The 17,833-nt window shown below is 41.7% G+C and overlaps 2 protein-coding genes across 2 annotated transcripts; one reads left to right on the top strand and one right to left on the bottom strand.

Moving 5' to 3' along the window:
• Positions 1–3,954: 3,954 nt before the first annotated feature.
• On the bottom strand, positions 3,955–4,424 carry LOC309813557 (histone H2B type 1-C/E/F/G/I-like). The gene has a single exon (XM_082638542.1). It carries the CDS (start codon positions 4,364–4,366, stop codon positions 3,986–3,988), a length of 381 nt encoding a protein of 126 aa, XP_082494668.1. The 5' UTR covers positions 4,367–4,424; the 3' UTR covers positions 3,955–3,985.
• A 230-nt stretch (positions 4,425–4,654) lies between these two features.
• LOC309814024 (histone H2A type 1-C) lies at positions 4,655–5,155 on the top strand. Its single transcript, XM_082639336.1, has one exon. It carries the CDS (start codon positions 4,702–4,704, stop codon positions 5,092–5,094), a length of 393 nt encoding a protein of 130 aa, XP_082495462.1. The 5' UTR covers positions 4,655–4,701; the 3' UTR covers positions 5,095–5,155.
• The last annotated feature ends 12,678 nt before the right edge of the window (positions 5,156–17,833 follow it).

Raw genomic sequence — 17,833 nt, 5'->3', positions numbered from 1 at the left:
ATGGTTGAAGCACTGTCCCACCTTTATTGTTTTTCAATTTGTACTAATTGGATATATAGCAAGATTCAATCACTTGCCAAGTCTTTGAGATAATCAACATCTTTGTAAAACTTGAACTAGTTTGTGCTTGTTGTTGGAGTTATTATTTTTTTTGTTTTGTTACATGACCATGAAGTCTGGAGGAGGTTGGGCTACAGAGAGATGAGAGATTTGGATAGTCAATTTTTATTGAGGGGTGGTTGATAAATTAATATAGTTATAAGTTCAGTCTTTAATGGCAGATCTAAAGTATTTTTACCTTGTCAGCATAAATAAGACAATACATATAAAATTGAATTTACATTAATGAACAGTAACAACTTTCTAATAAATAAACAGACCAAACATAGCCATTGCTTGCGTACACATTTGTGTTTCTCTGCAGCTATAGTACTTGGTAGAATCAGAGCTGTTTGTATTAACGACAGCCCTTTAGAAAAACAGGCAACTGTGTTCCCTCATAGGCATAAGGAAACCGGGAGGTCGTCCAAAAGCTGCCTTGTCCTCTGGGCCCACATATACACTTTACATATCCCTTCTACAAATTTAAAGTAGCAAAAACAAGCATACCTATTTCTATTCTCCTACAGCATCTATTTGTTCTCTAACCTGTTAATCTATGGTCATTCTCAACTGTGTGAAAATAAAAGACTTGCATAGATCTGTTTTTAGTGATGTGTATTTTGTACCCTCCAATTTATTTAATTTACCCAATTTAATATTTATCTAAATTGTTTAAGTTATCTATAGACTTTGAAGTCAGTATTTAAGCTGAGACAATGAGTCCTTATGATTTGTAACATTATAAAAATTAATTCCATTTTAAAAATGACATTACCTATCTACATTATCACTATTTTGTGATAATTTAGTTCGATGCATAATTTACATAATGTAAAATTTTAAATAAAGTGATGATAACTCATCTAATCAGTAGAGTTAAAGAAATTTAGTAATTTAACTTAGTTTTTTTTTAAAGAAAATAACCCCTAAACTTGTGTAAACTAGAATACTATACTAACATTATTCTTACATTATAACCATAATAAAGAAAAAGATGTAGAACCAGTTTGTAAAGCAAAATTGTTAAGCCAGCAAATTTATCCAAAGGGTTAACTTGATTAGAAATATGTGATTTTTAAATTTCCTATAGAATTACATGTCATGTATTAAAATATTTAAGTTGTTCAAAAATAATGGAGTAGTTCTGTTTTGTTTCTTACCTTGTAACGTGTTAACTGAGACCACTAATTAAATTCAGTTAAACTTTCTTTTCTGTCTGAGTTACAACTTAAAGAGGTAGCACATTTAAAGCATCTGGAGAATTTGATTTTGCTCTTATTTTAAATTGATGCATGTTTTTTAGTCTTTATATAAGCTATTTAAGTTTACATTATAACTTTTAAAATTTTCTGCTGAGGTAGATAATTTACTCAAAATTATTTGTATTCATAAAGCAGAAAATATTCTCAATCATTGTACAAGTTAGAGGAGCTAATTGTGAAACTGGAACCAAACTTAAAGAGATTTAATTTAAAAGCAACCAGAGATTTAAGTATGTTGATCAGTTAAAGAAACAAATGTGATTAAGATCAGAGATCCCTCAGGGTACACCACTGCTGGGAATATGAGTAAATTCTCTGATATCCTTCTAAGTTTGGTAGGAAATTCTAGTTTCCAGTGCCATATCCCTCACAATGAACTCATTAAGGTTAATAAACTATTTAATGTTTGTTTTATACAGGTATTGGAAGCCCTCTCTTTTTTCTGACTCAATAGCTCTATTTATAATGACATATTTCTTCTCTCTCCTCTCTGACCTTACTTAAAGAGCAAGAAGGGACAATATTTTTTTGGAATTATTGAATAATAAACTTTAGAGGCTTCGGCATAGCAAGAGACAGGCTGATTGTAGGCTGGAGATGCTGCTTCCTTGTTTTCTTTCTTGTCTTAAGTCTCCTGTTAGTTCTAATGCTTTATTAAAGTTAAAAGTTTTAGGCACCATTTTATATTCGTTTGTCTTTGAAGCAGGAGTGTTATTTTTGCAGATACTGACAATTATTTGGACTCATACTGAGTAATCACGAAAACAGACAGTTTTGAAAGGAAGAAAGAAACTCTGATTTTTAGTTAAAAAAACCCACAGTATACAAACACCAAACACCAAACACAGTGGGTCCCATCAAAGGCCAGAAAGAAAAACACCAACTTCCTGGTCCTGTGTTCTCAAATGCCAGAGATGACCAGAATCCTCAGACAAACACAAACAACCCAAAAAAGATAAACAAATGAACCAGATTCCAGATACCCTGTCCTCTGCCACCAACTAATTAATGATCTAGCGATACAACCACTAATGTGTATCCAATCGACAAAGTACAATCTAAGAACCAAAATAAGAAACAGACTTGGGCAAAAATAAATTTTAGCATACAAGAGCCAAGGGAAGATGAACAGAAAACTCAAAGTGCCCAGGGCTAGACAAGGTACATTTTCAGTTCACTTTTCTATTGATTCCTAAGGTAGGGCTTGGGTAAACAATGTCTTGGTGGAATCTTCAGAAATAAATGGTCCAAGTGTTAATGATTAGCCAGCCTGCTCTTATATTGAAGAGAAATCAAGCAATAGTTGTTATTTCGTCCAACAAAAGCAAACCAGAATTTATATGTGAGGAAAAGAGAGGAAGAGAAGGAGAAAACAAAAAACAAAACCTTGTAGTCAGCCTGGGATAGTGAATGTTTGCATATTTTTGAGGTAAACTGATTAGTTGGCAGTGAGGAGAGGTTAGTCTGATTTGGATCATCAGTCCTTGGGCAGGCTCGCTAGGGGTATAGAAAAAAATCCAATTTCAGTTGTTGAAAGACTTAGGAAACGTTATAGTTTGGCTGAAGAGCTTGTGTGATAAGCATGTGCCATTGTCCTATATTTGCACTTCTACCTTAATTAAGCCAGGGCTGCACCTCATTTCTCAGGTAACTTCCAAGTTAGGTAGCCAGTAACTGTGGAGCTGTGTTCCAATGGATGCCTGTCTAGCGCCAGGCAGGCCTTAGTATTTTTCCCAGATATCAAAGAAAACTGCACATTTAGAATCACGGGGTCTTAATGTTAAGTAATCTAAATCACATTGTATCTTACCTCAAATCGTTAAAGAACAACAAAAAGCCCTGTTTTCCTTGTAACATAAATTTTATTCCTGTAGTCTCCCACTTTTTTACAGAAAAAGCAAAGTTTACTCCTAGGTGCTGAAAATGTGTTCTAGACTTGGATAACTTAAATGGAAAATGCGTTTCTTTCACCTTAAAATCTTCCCCTGGAACAAAGATTAAACTGCTTAAGGGAAGGTGGAACTTGCCAGCTCCCCTCACTCACCCCTCCCCGCTGCGCGACTACCTGGTTTGGGAAGGTTCTCTCCTAGACTTTGTATGCCAAGTTCAATAGCGTCCTTTCTCTTCCCGCCTAGTTTCCCCTCCTTTCGGTGCCAGCCCTCAGTTCAACCTCCATGGAAACTTGCCAAGTTGCAAGCATCTCTTAAAGCAGTTTGTCAACCCCAACTGCGTATTACAAACCACCAGCCACCTTCGCAGTTAATTTTCATGTTCAGATAGCTGTAGATCAATTACAGTACATTGATCACTGGGACTCAAAAAATAGCTGATTTTATACTTGGGGTGACCCCCTAATTGCAACGGGTAATGGATAACATTTGACACAACAATGCCAAAACCCAACAACCTGGCAGTGCTCCTAACAGCTTCACTTGTCATTCCTTAGACCCATTAATAGGACTTACAAATTTATCTACCTTTGTCTTCTAATTAATGCACAGTACTTTTGCCCAAACCTCAACTTACAGAAAATAAGCAGCATCACAACTCTCTTTGTGGACGTGTGGGTGGCTCTTAAAAGAGCCTTTGGGGTTAGGTGTAAAGACGCTTACTTAGCAAGTTTACTTGGAGCTAGTGTACTTAGTGACAGCCTTGGTGCCCTCGGACACGGCGTGCTTGGCCAGCTCCCCAGGCAGCAGCAGGCGCACGGCCGTCTGGATCTCCCTGGACGTGATGGTCGAGCGCTTGTTATAATGCGCCAGGCGCGACGCCTCGCCCGCGATGCGCTCGAAGATGTCGTTGACGAACGAGTTCATGATGCCCATAGCCTTGGACGAGATGCCGGTATCCGGGTGGACCTGCTTCAGCACCTTGTACACGTACACGGAATAACTCTCCTTGCGGCTGCGCTTGCGCTTCTTGCCATCCTTTTTCTGCGCCTTGGTCACTGCCTTCTTGGAGCCCTTCTTCGGGGCAGGAACGGACTTGGCTGACTCCGGCATTTTAAAACCTCAAAACACGAAAAATAAAATGAAAGTAGAAAGCAGATTTCTGCTATTTATAGGGCCTTTATGCTAATGAAGGATGCAGACTGCGTCTTAGTTAATTGGAAGACAAACAGCAAAGCTGTCATCTATGGGCAGAACTATGCAAATGAGGTATGGAAATAGAGTTTTTCTATTGGCTACTTAGGTGAATCTTGGTCCTAACCAATCAGACAACTGGATTTACTCCCCAGGAAATGCCTATAAAAGCAGCAGTGTTCTATCTACATTCAGACTTGGTTTGTGTTGAGAAGTACTCTTTTTTTGTTTGTTTCTTTTTTGTTTATTTTGCGATGTCTGGACGTGGCAAGCAAGGTGGTAAGGCTCGGGCTAAAGCGAAGTCTCGCTCTTCGCGGGCAGGTCTCCAGTTTCCCGTGGGCCGAGTGCATCGCCTGCTTCGTAAGGGTAACTACGCTGAGCGGGTTGGGGCTGGCGCGCCGGTGTATTTGGCAGCGGTGTTGGAGTACTTAACGGCCGAGATACTGGAGTTGGCCGGTAATGCGGCGCGCGACAACAAGAAGACTCGCATCATCCCACGCCACCTGCAGCTGGCCATCCGCAACGATGAGGAGCTTAACAAACTGCTGGGCCGCGTGACCATCGCTCAGGGTGGGGTCTTGCCGAACATCCAGGCGGTGCTGTTGCCTAAGAAGACCGAGAGCCACCACAAGGCCAAGGGCAAGTGATTTGACAGGGATTTGAGTTTCCGGAAGTGTTTGCAAACCCAAAGGCTCTTTTCAGAGCCCCCCACTATTTCAAAGGAAGAGCTAACACCACTTGGAATGTTAAAGAAAAAGGAAGGTAAGTTAATTTTTATCCAGGATAACAAGAAATGGAAAAAAGATCTTTCTAGATCTTTAGAAAAGGCTCTCATTGTTACTAGAAATCTGCCTCTTTGCAGAAAGCGGTAAATCGGTTAAGGTCTAATGATCCACGAAGTGGTTAGGCATTTCAGACAGTCGAGTGATCTGCCTTTAGTCAGTAAAGCCTAAGCACGGTTTAACTGCAGGGTGGATATATGGTGATCTCCAATGAACATGCCGAGTGAAATGGCCAGAACCTCTTAGACGCCTCGTTCTAGGCTGCAGACAACCCGTCTTTCCTAATCCCTAAGGGAGTTAGGCTCTCTGCTCCCGGTAACTTTCAACGTATCATCTGAAATTTACCACGTACTGAAAGGGGCTTTTGAAAATTGATTACCTGGAGTTAACATACTGGTAGCTTAGAACAGACTGAATCTAGACTCTTAATTGTGGCTTCTCCCCACATTTACGAATTGTGAGATTTGGGGCCAATTTCTAACCTGGTAGTTTTGTTGTATGTAAATTGGGGATAGAGTGATGGTGTTTCCATTGATTTTTTTTTTTTTTTTTTTTTTTTTTTTTTTACAAACCGCTTAACACCCGTAACCTAGATTAGTGCCTGACATTCAACGAACTATAAAGTTGATAGAGGTTCAAAAGCCTAGGCTCCTAACGCAGCCCCAAAAGGGATAGAGTAGGGCTGCAGGCCTCCCTAAAATAGTTAACTACTAGGGATCTGGTAAATTAGCTGCTCCAACCCAAAAGTGTCGATCTGGTACTGTGCAAAAATTCCTAGGATCCTATTTTCCGGGACTGAGTCTCATCAAGTAAACATTTCTCCTGCATGCCTCAGTTTGTGCTTGGATGAGTAGGCAAGGAGGCTGAGTAGGCCACAACTTGGGACCTGTGCGGCCCAGGGAGACGCACCCTCATTCAAACACTTCTGGAGCTTCACTGAAGCATTTTGCGTGGCATCAGTTCTTTTGGATCATTCAAATCCGAGTGTGTGGGGAGAGAGAATCTAAACAGAAGCTGGTTCCCGTGAACGCACTTTTCTCATTCTCATGTTGGCACACACACTCTGCGGTCTTGAGGCAGCCTCCATCCCTCTCTTCCCCTCCTCCCGCGCATCCCCCTACCCCCCACCCCCACCCCGGCCTTGAAACTACCAGCCAAGGAACCGGGGCTAGAGGGTCTGGGTGTTTGGTAAAGGCAAATTGGCAGAAAAAGAAGTGAGCACCTTGATGGCCGCACGTTAGAATTTCCTGAATTTTTAAGGCTGGCCGGAATGAAAATCAGTTTGGGGAAGGTCCAACCTTACAGCATTTCAGGTAGGGGTCCACTGAGAGGGCCGGGTTCTTTACGCCCAGCGTCCATTTCTTCCTGTATGCCTTTGCTTGTCTTGTGATGAAAAGAGTGGGCTCAGCAGTGTGGGTTCTGAAATTAGAACACGGGGTGCTCGAGTAATGGCCAACACTTAGTAAGCACTTACTATGTGTCAACATGCTTCCAGCATATTAATTTAACCCAACAATCTTAGAGATAAGTACTATTCCTATCCCAATTTTAAAGATGAGGAAACAGGAAGACAGCATAAAAAACTTGTCTAAGCCCCAAGGTCAGGAAGTCAGTACTTCTAACCACTGGCAATTTTATAACCAACTGCTCCCTAAGAGGTTGTCAGAATAATGAAACGAGTAAAAATTCAATACATAATGGATTTAACTTTGCCCACATACCAGAATGTTACTAATTGTATCCTAAACTCTGTGAAAAATTTAAGAGAAGGAGGAGAGGTAATCTCCTTGGAATCTACATAAAGGGAGGGAGGTAAATCCCGACAGTGTGCTAGCCACATATTTTTGTGTTAACCAATACACTTTTGATTTAGTATGTGACAAGTGAAACAAGTGGACAAGTGGGGAAATGGTTTAGTAAAGAACCAAAGGACTTGATAAACTAATTTATTGTGGTAAGTGAAGACAGGAGTTAGAGAGGACTTGAATTTGAATTCTCCCCTCTGGGCTCCAATAACAAAACTTTGTATTGGATTACTTAAGAGTGAATGATACATCGTGTTAATTTTGTGTGTTTCATTGAGACCTCCTTAAAGTCAAGGACCACATCTTGTTAAATTGTTGATAGTCAGCATAGACCCTGGCATACAATAAACACTTGATAATCGGACATTGAGTAAATGCTGAGCTGTGTCAGTGGCTGGGCCACATTGAGTAAATGTTGAGCTGAGTCAGTGGCTGGGCCATCAGGAAGTACTTTGTTCTAGAGGGTTAGTTTATTACCAGAGGAGACATTAATTACACGCCAGACTAAAGGCTGCTAATAATATCTTCTCTTACCAGTAGAAAATCCCTTCTGAAAAATCCAATTTGCGTTGGCAACTTATTTTGGGAGCTTCAAAGAAACACAGAAGGTGCCAATTGATAAGCTCTTACCTAAGAGGTACTGCTAAGAGGCTATTCCCCAAGCAGAGGACATTCCTCACAGCTCTGGCCTAGCTTCCCCTCTCCAACATAGTTCTTCGCCTCCTACTTTGAAATGTCACTGTTTATATCCAAAAGCCCTAGTTACTTGGGAAAATTCTCTAGTGGGCAATAAACTCTCAGTAACTTTAGTTGGTTTCCAGCCCTTGAGTAGGTCTCCATCTACCATGCCTCAAAGGTCCTGGAGAGGACCATTTAAATTGGGGCAAGTTGATGTGAATCTTAAACCCAGGGCTTCCAGTTACTGAAGACACCTGGGCACCAGGGACAAGATATGTATTAAAGGGATTTATTGAGATGTGAGGCTGAGACAGAATCATCATTCAATTATATAGCGTATTCCAAACAACACAGATCACTTTGATACAGCATCGCCAGTTATAAAATCTTCTTTAAAATTTCCAAATAATCTATGCAGCAATATCCTTTCCTTTACTCCATCCATTATCCATTCACGTTCTATTTTTTAAATGTATCATTTGAACTCTTTTTTACAAGTGTGATACCTTTTATAAACAGTTGTAAAAAAAATTGTATATTTTAAGGTTAGAAGTAGGTTACCTTCTAGGGGTTTATCATCTGTTGAGCCTGAATTATAATTATAAATGTAAATATTCTTGTTAAGTATAATGCATGTGGGTTACTAGGAGACATTAGGAATTTAATTGAGGAATCCCCATACATACCAAAATTGAGAATAAGGGCTCACATGTAGCCCCAGTATTCTTCCCTCTCTATTTTATTTCAGTACCTTGATCTTGTAGCAAAATAAGATTAGCATCACCAGGAGATCTACCAAAAGGCAGATTATAGTCTATATTTATACCCATAAAACTGTATCATTAATAAGTAGACAAATTTATGAAAAAACCCAATAAGTATAATCATTATAACACCAAAAGAATTTGGAACATAACATGTATACTTTAAAATAAAATGAATTCTAGGACATGGAATTAATGTAGTCATATTGAAAAAAATATCAGAAATTCATTGGACTTAATTAGATTACAGTTGTTAGTTAAGTTGTAGTTTAGGCAGGGTGATAGAACAAGCACCTCTTAAGACTTAGACTTGCACATGTTACTCATAGTTGAGGTTCTTTCTGAAAGAAGTGTGCTAAGCTTCAGGGTCTCTGCTGTATGTTGCTTGTTTTACCACATTCCTCACTCTCACAGCACCAGGCAGCAGCAGCTGAGCATATCTATTCTTTCCTGTACTCAATGATAGCCTGAGCTGAAAGTACAGGCCCTGACTTTACACCATGACAAATTGCCCTTGCATTCAAAATCTATCTCAAAATGGCTCTATCTCAAAATGCTCTAAATTTTAGAACCTTGGAGCTCAGTACTAGCCCCTGTTTACTCTGTCTCCTTGATGATTTTATCAGTACTGTAGTTTCAAAGTGTGTCTATATGCAATAAACTTCCAATTTTACATCTCCAGTCCTGCTGTCTTCCCTGAAATGCAAATGTGTGCATACACATTTCTACTTGACACCTTCACTTGAAACCCTAACAGGCCTCTCAACCTAAATACATTCAAGACACAAGAGTTTACATTATGCTTCCTAAGCCTGTTATTCCCTCCAATCCTCCCTAGCTCAGTAAATGACATTACTGTAAGTCCATTTACTCGAGCGAAAATTCTAGGAATGAGCCTTGCTCCCTTTCCTTCATCTCCACAAATCCAAACTATCTTTAAGTCACTTCATCTATACCTTTAATACATATCTTAATTTATTTACCATACTCCTTACCATGACCTGAAGAGCCATCCATGACCACCCTGGCCTCTGCCCACCTCCCTGACTTCATCTCCATCTCCCTGTCCAGCTACACTGATCTCTCTTCCACTTGCCAAGCCCTTTGCTGCTTCAAGACATTTGTACTGTTGGTCTCTTTCTCTGCAATGCCCATCCTCTGATTTTTCTTCTGGCGAGTGTGTTCTCAGCTCTTCTCCAGACAGGCCTATCTGAAATAGGCCTACCCAGATGGATTAAAGATCTAAGTATAAAATACAAATACTAGATGAAATCTTAGGGACACACTTTGTATAACCTCAGTTTTGTATGTGTGTATTTTGAGGGGGAGGTGTCATTATTAAGCCAGGCAGGAAACACAAATGCCATATAGGAAGGGACACAGACCACATAGGATAAAAATAAATTTAAGATGCAATATTCCATAAAAAGAGTAGAAAACAAGCAGTAAATTGGGATAAAGGATTTGTAAAACATTATACACAAAAGGTTAATGACTTTAATTTACAAGGAAGACCTGCAAGCTACTAAGAAAAGGGCAAACAATAATAGAAAAAAATTACTGAACAGGATATTTTATACCTTTTATTAAATTCAAATAGACAGTGCATATGAGAAAAAACAAACCAAAATACATACAACTGTTCGCCTTCCTAAAAGTTAGGTTATGCATATCATAGCAACAAAGGAATAGCATTTCTCACCTATGGATAGACAACCACTAAAACCAATAATACTTAGGATGCTGAGGATGAGAAAGGAGTGCCACAGTCATATTATCTTTTGAGAAAATTTCCTAGCAATATATATTAAAATTTATTAAGAGACACTCAATCTTTTGTAAAGCAAAGCAGTATCAGATAGATAGATAGATAGATAGATAGATAGATAGATAGTAGAAACCAGGGAAGAGAGGGTGTCTACCATCTAGAAGTAAAAAACCCCATTATGTGAGGTTATATGAGGAGAAATTGTTAACCTGTATAAACATGTGTGTAAAGTGTTAAAAGGAGCATGAATTAAGTTTGTAACTTCAAGTATAGAAAGTAAAATAAAAAAGTAACCTCCCTCTGCTCACATCTCGCTCCAAGTTACTTTCTATCAATCATCTTGTTGAGATTCTTTAAAATACAGTCTAAGATTTTATTTATCAGATCCCTTGTTGTTTGCCTCTCCCCATTATACTCTCTGTTCCATGAAGTGGGACCTGGTCTGTGACACCCTAACATCTAACAGAAGGCCTGGGACTCAACTCGCTGGTGAATGAACCAGGGAATGGATGTTGTAGCCCCAAAAGCCCTCTCAGAGCCAAGAAAGCACATGGTTATCTGAATTTCTGTATAAAAATGCCCACTAACCATTGTTAATGCTCTGCCTACTGCCCTACGCAGCTACCAGGACCGCAGTGAAATTTGGAAGAACCATATGCACCATTTGTTTTCCACACTCTACCTTTTGCCAGGTTTCTGCACAAACCTCACCAGACTTAATGTCTCCTGATAAGCCTCAGTGACCCAGAAAGCCCAATTTCCTTTAAGGGCCTGTCTTCTCTGCTGGCTGATACCATATATAAAAGAATCCTCTCTAATACCCTACTGGGTCTGTGGTTACTAATGCTTGCTTAGAGTCATGGAAGGAAAAGGGTCACACAGCTGATGTGTGTGACCAAATCAATGCTGTTTCATCCCCTTACAATGCCTGCTCTGCACATAAGGGCACCTTGGTGGCTTTTACATTCTAATGCTGGATTATACAGTTAACACGATCATCTACAGGGTGAGTTTGTTGAAAAATTCTATCATACATCTCCACACCCTGCATGTCACATCCTCAGTGAATACTCAGAATGAATACTCAGAATTAATGTGTTGGCAACAGAACTTATATCTGCACGGAAACGGAATAATCACTAAGCTGCAGGTATTTGTGAGTTTATTTCCGGGTGATGTACCTTTTTAGCCACCACTCGGTTTTAAATTCCCGTTGCTACATTTGGAGGGAAGATACATGACTGGTACTTGAGCTACTTTGGCCAAGATAGGCCACTGGCCACTTGTGACATTTTAAATTTAAATAAAACAATGAAATTAAAAATTCAGGTGCTCAGTTGCACTAACCATATTTCAAGTTGCTGTTGGCTTCTACATTGGATGGATAGATGTAGAACATGTCTGTCAATGCAGAAAGTTCTATTGGTAGCACACCGGGCTAGGTACTTTTTGTCCCTCTGGGCTAACATGTTCAAGTGCACTTAACCAGCTCCCTCCAGGTAGCATCTGAGGATACAGTTGCCTGATAAAATATAGGATACTCAGTTAAATTTGAATTTCAGTTAAGTGACAAATAATTGTTTTAGTATAAGTATGCCCCCAAGTATGGCATGAGTCATACTATAATTCAACAAAAAATGTTTATCTGAAATTCAGATTTAACTAGGCATCTTGTATTTTTATTTGCCAAATCTGGCAACCCTATCTGAAGAGCGAAATTAGAGCATCTTACCGGGGAGGCTGGGTCCTCTTACCATGGGGAGTGTGTATATGAGGAAATGAAAAGGGCTGATACCCAGAATGAACCAAACTCATTATGAGGAAAGAGGTTTGTAAGTTTTTCTGCATATGTTGAGGAAGGTTAAGAAAGAAGTTCCCAAATACATTTACTTTGGTTTCTTCTCTCCCCTTAGGTTTCAAAAGCTTCTCACTACAAAGAGACACCTAGATCCAGAGTGTCTGTCAAACTCATCAATTCTCAGAAATAAGTGGATTGGCAGCTGTGTTCTGACATCATTGATTGATTCCGCACCTGCAAATTTTTTCCTATTCAAAACTTACTCTGGGTTTCTTTCTTCGTGGGTACTGTGTGTCTTGGGGATGAGGAGAGTAAAAGGGAAGGGGTGGTAAATATTATTGTGGAGAAGCTCTCTTTAGTACAAAATGTACCTAATTTCTTGAATAAGTAATACATTCACAGGGTTCAACCAAATCAAAATAACAAACTATATGTTGAGAATCCACTCCTCACTGGATTACCCCACTGCTCCCTAGGTAACATTATTTTCCTTGTGTATTTGCCTATTGTTAATTCATGCTGATGTGAGTCAAGAATGAACGCATGTTTTTTTTGTTTGTTTGTTTGTTTTTGCGGTACGCGGGCCTCTCACTGTTGTGGCCTCTCCCGTTGCGGAGCACAGGCTCTGGATGCGCAGGCTCAGCGGCCATGGCTCACGGGCCCAGCCGCTCCGTGGCATGTGGGATCTTCCCGGACCGGGACACGAACCCGCGTCCCCTGAATTGGCAGGCGGACTCTCAACCACTGTGCCACCAGGGAAGCCCTGAATGCATGTTTTATCTCCCCCAATTTTCATTCTTAAAAGATAGCAGACTGTATACACTTACTCTTTTCTATAACAGTATATCTTGGAAAACTTTCCAGATATGAACATAGGGGGCATCCTGTACACTGTCTCATGGTATTGTACTGTGAATGCATCACACAGTACATCACAGTTCATGTAACCTGTCTCCTGTTGGGAGGCACATAAAGCAATTCCAGAATAACAAACCCTGATGTACAGCAAAATGAAAATTGTTCTAATATTCCTCTGGGATGGTGGAAGATGAGCAGAAATTCAAGTCACTCTTGGCTTGGACTCAAGGTTCTTCTCCTTAAAAACTGTGGCTTGGGGCTTCACTGGTGGCGCAGTGGTTGGGAGTCTGCCTGCCGATGCAGGGGACACGGGTTCCTGCCCCCGTCTGGGAGGATCCCACATGCTGCAGAGCGGCTGGGCCCGTGAGCCAAGGCCGCTGAGCCTGTGCGTCTGGAGCCCGTGCTCCGCAACGGGAGAGGCCACAACAGTGAGAGGCCCGCGTACTGCAAAAAAAAAAAAAAAAAAAAGAAAACTGTGGCTTTAGCCAAGCTCATTTTGAACCCCAGTTTCTTCATCTGTAAAATGGAGGTAGTATGTACCTTAAGTAACTATGAAAATGAAAAAAAAAATGTTTGGAATTCTAAAGAACAGCACAAACAAAATTATTTAATTTTTCAACACTACTTCTTTTGTGAGAGTTATATATAATAAATTGTAATAGGATCAGGCTCCCCAAATTCCAGCCTGGCATGAAGAAATGAAATATGGTACCAAGACAGAGGAAGATAGTTTCATTAATTACCTGGTTAAATGGCCATTTCCTCACACAGGAGTTAGGAGGCACAGCCTGCCAATCTGCCTACCCCTTTGCTCCTGCTCTTTCCTCTTAAGTCAAGGTCAGGTTTTAAGAATGTTTCTGCTACTCTAGTGTCTGTGTATTGGGGACTGGGGGCCTGGATGGTCCACTGCTATATTGCCAGCTCTCAGCTGGTGTCTGACATTGCCTGGCATGTACTAATCACTCAGGAAATAGCTGATAAATTCCTAAGGCTGGGTTGTAAGAAGGACACACCCAACCTAGTCTTAAAAAATACCTATATAAGTCTATACAAAGTGGTTTGTGTGTGTACACACATACATATACGTATGCATGTACACACAGCACAGACATGCAGTGAAATATTCTGGAAAGACATGCGAATCTGGAATGAAAATACTTGGGTCTGTATTCCAGCTCTGCCATTTACCAAGTATCTGACTGGGGATGAGTCACCTGCCACCCCTGAAAAATCAGGCTTTTCATCTGTAAAATGGGATAATAGCACCTCCCAGAGTTTTGAAAAACCAATCAAATGAGAGCACATGAGAAAGCACTTTGTTCCTTGTAAAACCTAACATAAACAAGTACAAGATTATATAAAGATAGAAGTAGAGATAGAAATTATCTCTCATCTGTTGATCTATTCACAAATGTGGGAAGTTGAAGAGGATGTTGGGATTTCCAAGTTGGGATTTGCCAGCTTCCACCTGCAGAGATTGAGGTGACTTAGGTTGTAATAAGCCAGATCACTGCCTGCTTCTGGCAGCCACTCCCCCATGGCCGGAGGAAGCTTCCAGAGGAGTGGGCCTGGCAGACATGTGGTGTTGAAATGGCAGTGGACGCACCCACTCAACCACCACCAGGTCTCTTCCAGGTGCAGAAGCAGCAGTCCCAGTGGACTAGGCAGGCATTTCGAACTCAGCTGAGCCACCTTTCCAAGAGCAGAGACTCCTAAGACAGGGATGCTCCAAACTGTGCCTACCCCATTTTGGGCTCAGCTTGACTCCCTGGATATGTAGAATCACCCCTACTGGGTACCTGTGCAATTTTGGCAGAGAAAAGAAATATGTGGAAGGCCACTAAGGAAAGGGGCCCTAGATACAGTGGCTCTTTGGGAGGAAAGAATAAAGGAAGGGGAGAGCACAGAAGGAAACTTTGATTTCCTTTAGCTCAGTCCTTCAGGCTGTGGATGAAGAGACTGGGGCCCTGAGCAGCTGGTCTCTGTGTGATCACTAAACAGATCAGTGGCTTGTGCACGTCACCCACAGAGTTATATTTCTGCCCTCGCCATCTTCTTCCTTTCAGGCCTCCAGTGAAAAATCTACATGTCATTTTGAACCTTCCTTGCATTCTATTCTGTGTTCAGGGTAACATCGGTAGCCTGGAATTGGCCATAGCGGGAGTATTTACACAACAAGAACTGGCTACAAATCAGTATTTGGGGAGTTTTCCTGGAGAATCAGTTGTTAAACGTTTACCAGCACACCACTACCCTAAACGTCCTTTGTTTCTACCCCATAAAGATACTCTCATACCTCTCATGACTCTGTCTCTGTCTCTCTCTCGTGCACACACGTTGGCTCACGCTATTGTGCTGTTTTCCTACCTAAAAGGGTTCTGTCTCACCTCCCAAATGAGCCCCATGTCTCTGGGCTGATTTAATTCCCACAGTCCTATGATCCACACCTATTGTGGATTCTTCTGCATTGTTTCCCATCTGCTGGGTTCTCATATCGACTTTCCAAATTTTATGAGGAACCCTGACACACTCTTCTCACACATCCTCACCTGCCTCACCCCTCACCTCCTTCAAGCTTTTGCTCAAATGTCACTTTCTCAGTGAGACCCTCCCTAACCTTCCTCCTACTCCCAGAGGGGAGAGATGCCTGCTGGGAGGGTGGCCAAGGTCTGGCGGAGAGTGATGCTGGGAGTGTGGACTGTCAGGACAGCATGGCTAGGAATGCCCTGAGCAAAGGCACTGCTAGGACACAAGCAGGGCTATTTAACCAATGACCCCAGGGATTTCCTCTGCGTTGCCTGGCAATGAACTGGGAACAATGGCTGCTTCTCTCCCTGTGGGAGAATCAGCCAATATTCTCAGGTGCTGGGAGGCTGGTGCTCCCAGCTGAAACCCATAGAAAAGGTTTCTTCTCCTTATTCAAGTCTGGTCTCATGCTTTCTCTATGAAGAGGAAGAGCACAGGAACTGGGTCCCCTTCTGGAGCACAGCCCCTCTGTGCGTCAGGCTGTCCCCTTCCCTGGCACGTGACTCAGAGCTGCAGGAGAGCAGGCACTGCGCATCTGCCGACTTCTGCCCACGAGTTCCAGCAGACACAACTGACACTGTGCCTGCCAACCAGACAGAAGCCCAAAGTACGAAGACCTGTTAGGAGGAGTGAATGACCTCTAGAGGAGGGAGTCGGTGGGAAGGAGTGGCTATAAACAGCTTTCATTATGGGCTGAGATCGAACTTTTTAATCATTATTCTAATCACCTTGTGTCTCATCTTCTCAAATGTTCTTCATGAACGTTACAGACCAACAGCTCTTTCTGAAATTTCTTATTTATCCCTTTGTATTCCTCCCCCACCCCACTCCCACCCCCGGCCACCCTTTCTTTGGCCCAATGTTTTCCAGCTCTCTTTCCTCTCCATTTAGCATCAGCTATTTTTTTTTTTTTTTTTTTTTTTTGCGGTATGCGGGCCTCTCACTGTTGTGGCCTCCCCCGTTGCGGAGCACAGGCTCCGGATGCGCAGGCCCAGCGGCCATGGCTCACGGGCCCAGCCGCTCCGCGGCATATGGGATCCTCCCAGACCGGGGCACGAACCCGTATCCCCTGCATCGGCAGGCGGACTCTCAACCACTGCGCCACCAGGGAGGCCCTCAGCTATTTTTTAAGGAACACTTTTTATTTTTTATTTTACTTATTTATTTTTTAAAGATTTTTTTTATTAGTTTCTGCTTTATAACAAAGTGAATCAGTCATACATATACATCTGTTCCCACATCCCTTCCCTCCTGCGTCTCCCTCCCTCCCACCCTCCCCATCCCACCCCTCCAGGCGGTCACAAAGCACCGAGCTGATCTCCCTGTGCTGTGCGGCTGCTTCCCACTATCTATCTACCTTACGTTTGGTAGTGTATATATGTCCATGCCTCTCTTTCGCTTTGTCACAGCTTACCCTTCCCCCTCCCAATATCCTCAAGTCCATTCTCAAGTAGGTCTGTGTCTTTATTCCTGTTTTACCCCTAGGTTCTTCATGACATTTTTTTTTTCTTAAATTCCATATATATGTGTCAGCATACGGTATTTGTCTTTCTCTTTCTGACTTACTTCACTCTGTATGACAGACTCTATGTCTATCCACCTCATTACAAATAGCTCAGTTTCGTTTCTTTTTATGGCTGAGTAATATTCCATTGTATATATGTGCCACATCTTCTTTATCCATTCATCCGATGATGGACACTTAGGTTGTTTCCTAAGGAGCACTTTTTAAAAGTACCTTGTTTTCACACTAGGTGGTCAGTGTTGAAATACGTGGAGACTCTGCCACCGCTGCACTCCGCGGATGCCCCAGTGGGACCCAGTCACGCCGGAACTACGGGCTCAGCTCGGGTTTCCGGTGACGGTGCCGGCATCTGTGTTATGGAGCCGCAGAACGGTCCTCTGGCTCCATCAGTAAGAACCACGCCGCTCGGATCTCACCTGTGACTCAGAAGCTGTGCCTCAGAATCAGACAAATATTCCTTGTTATACAAATTTACTGCTATCTAAACTAGAGTTGGATTGGGAGGAATGTGGTTCCTACCTCACTTCATTAGATTATAATGCTCACTCAAGCACTAACTTATTTTATTTAATCTTCATAATGTCATGAGGTAGGTGCTATTATTGTCCCATTTTGTAGATTGGGAGACCAACGCACAGGGAGATTACCTAACTTGCCCAGGTCATGTACCTGGTAAAAAGGATGGATGGGGGAAGTGTGCAGATAAGAATAAGACACACACAGGGAATCAGCTTCATAGTGTTATTGGTAAGGCAAATGAGGTAATACAGGTAAAGACCTCAGAAGAGCGCCCAATCCGAAGGGAACCCTCGACAAATTGCTGTTTGCTGCTATTACCATAAAAGTAATTATCTAATTACACAATGCAACCAGTGCTCTAGT

Source organism: Mesoplodon mirus (genome assembly GCF_964341445.2).
Source record: "Mesoplodon mirus genome assembly, chromosome: 12".
Taxonomy (NCBI): Eukaryota; Metazoa; Chordata; class Mammalia; order Artiodactyla; family Ziphiidae; genus Mesoplodon; species Mesoplodon mirus.
The sequence above is the reverse complement of the archived record's forward strand: the minus strand, read 5'-3'. Positions and strand labels throughout refer to the sequence as shown.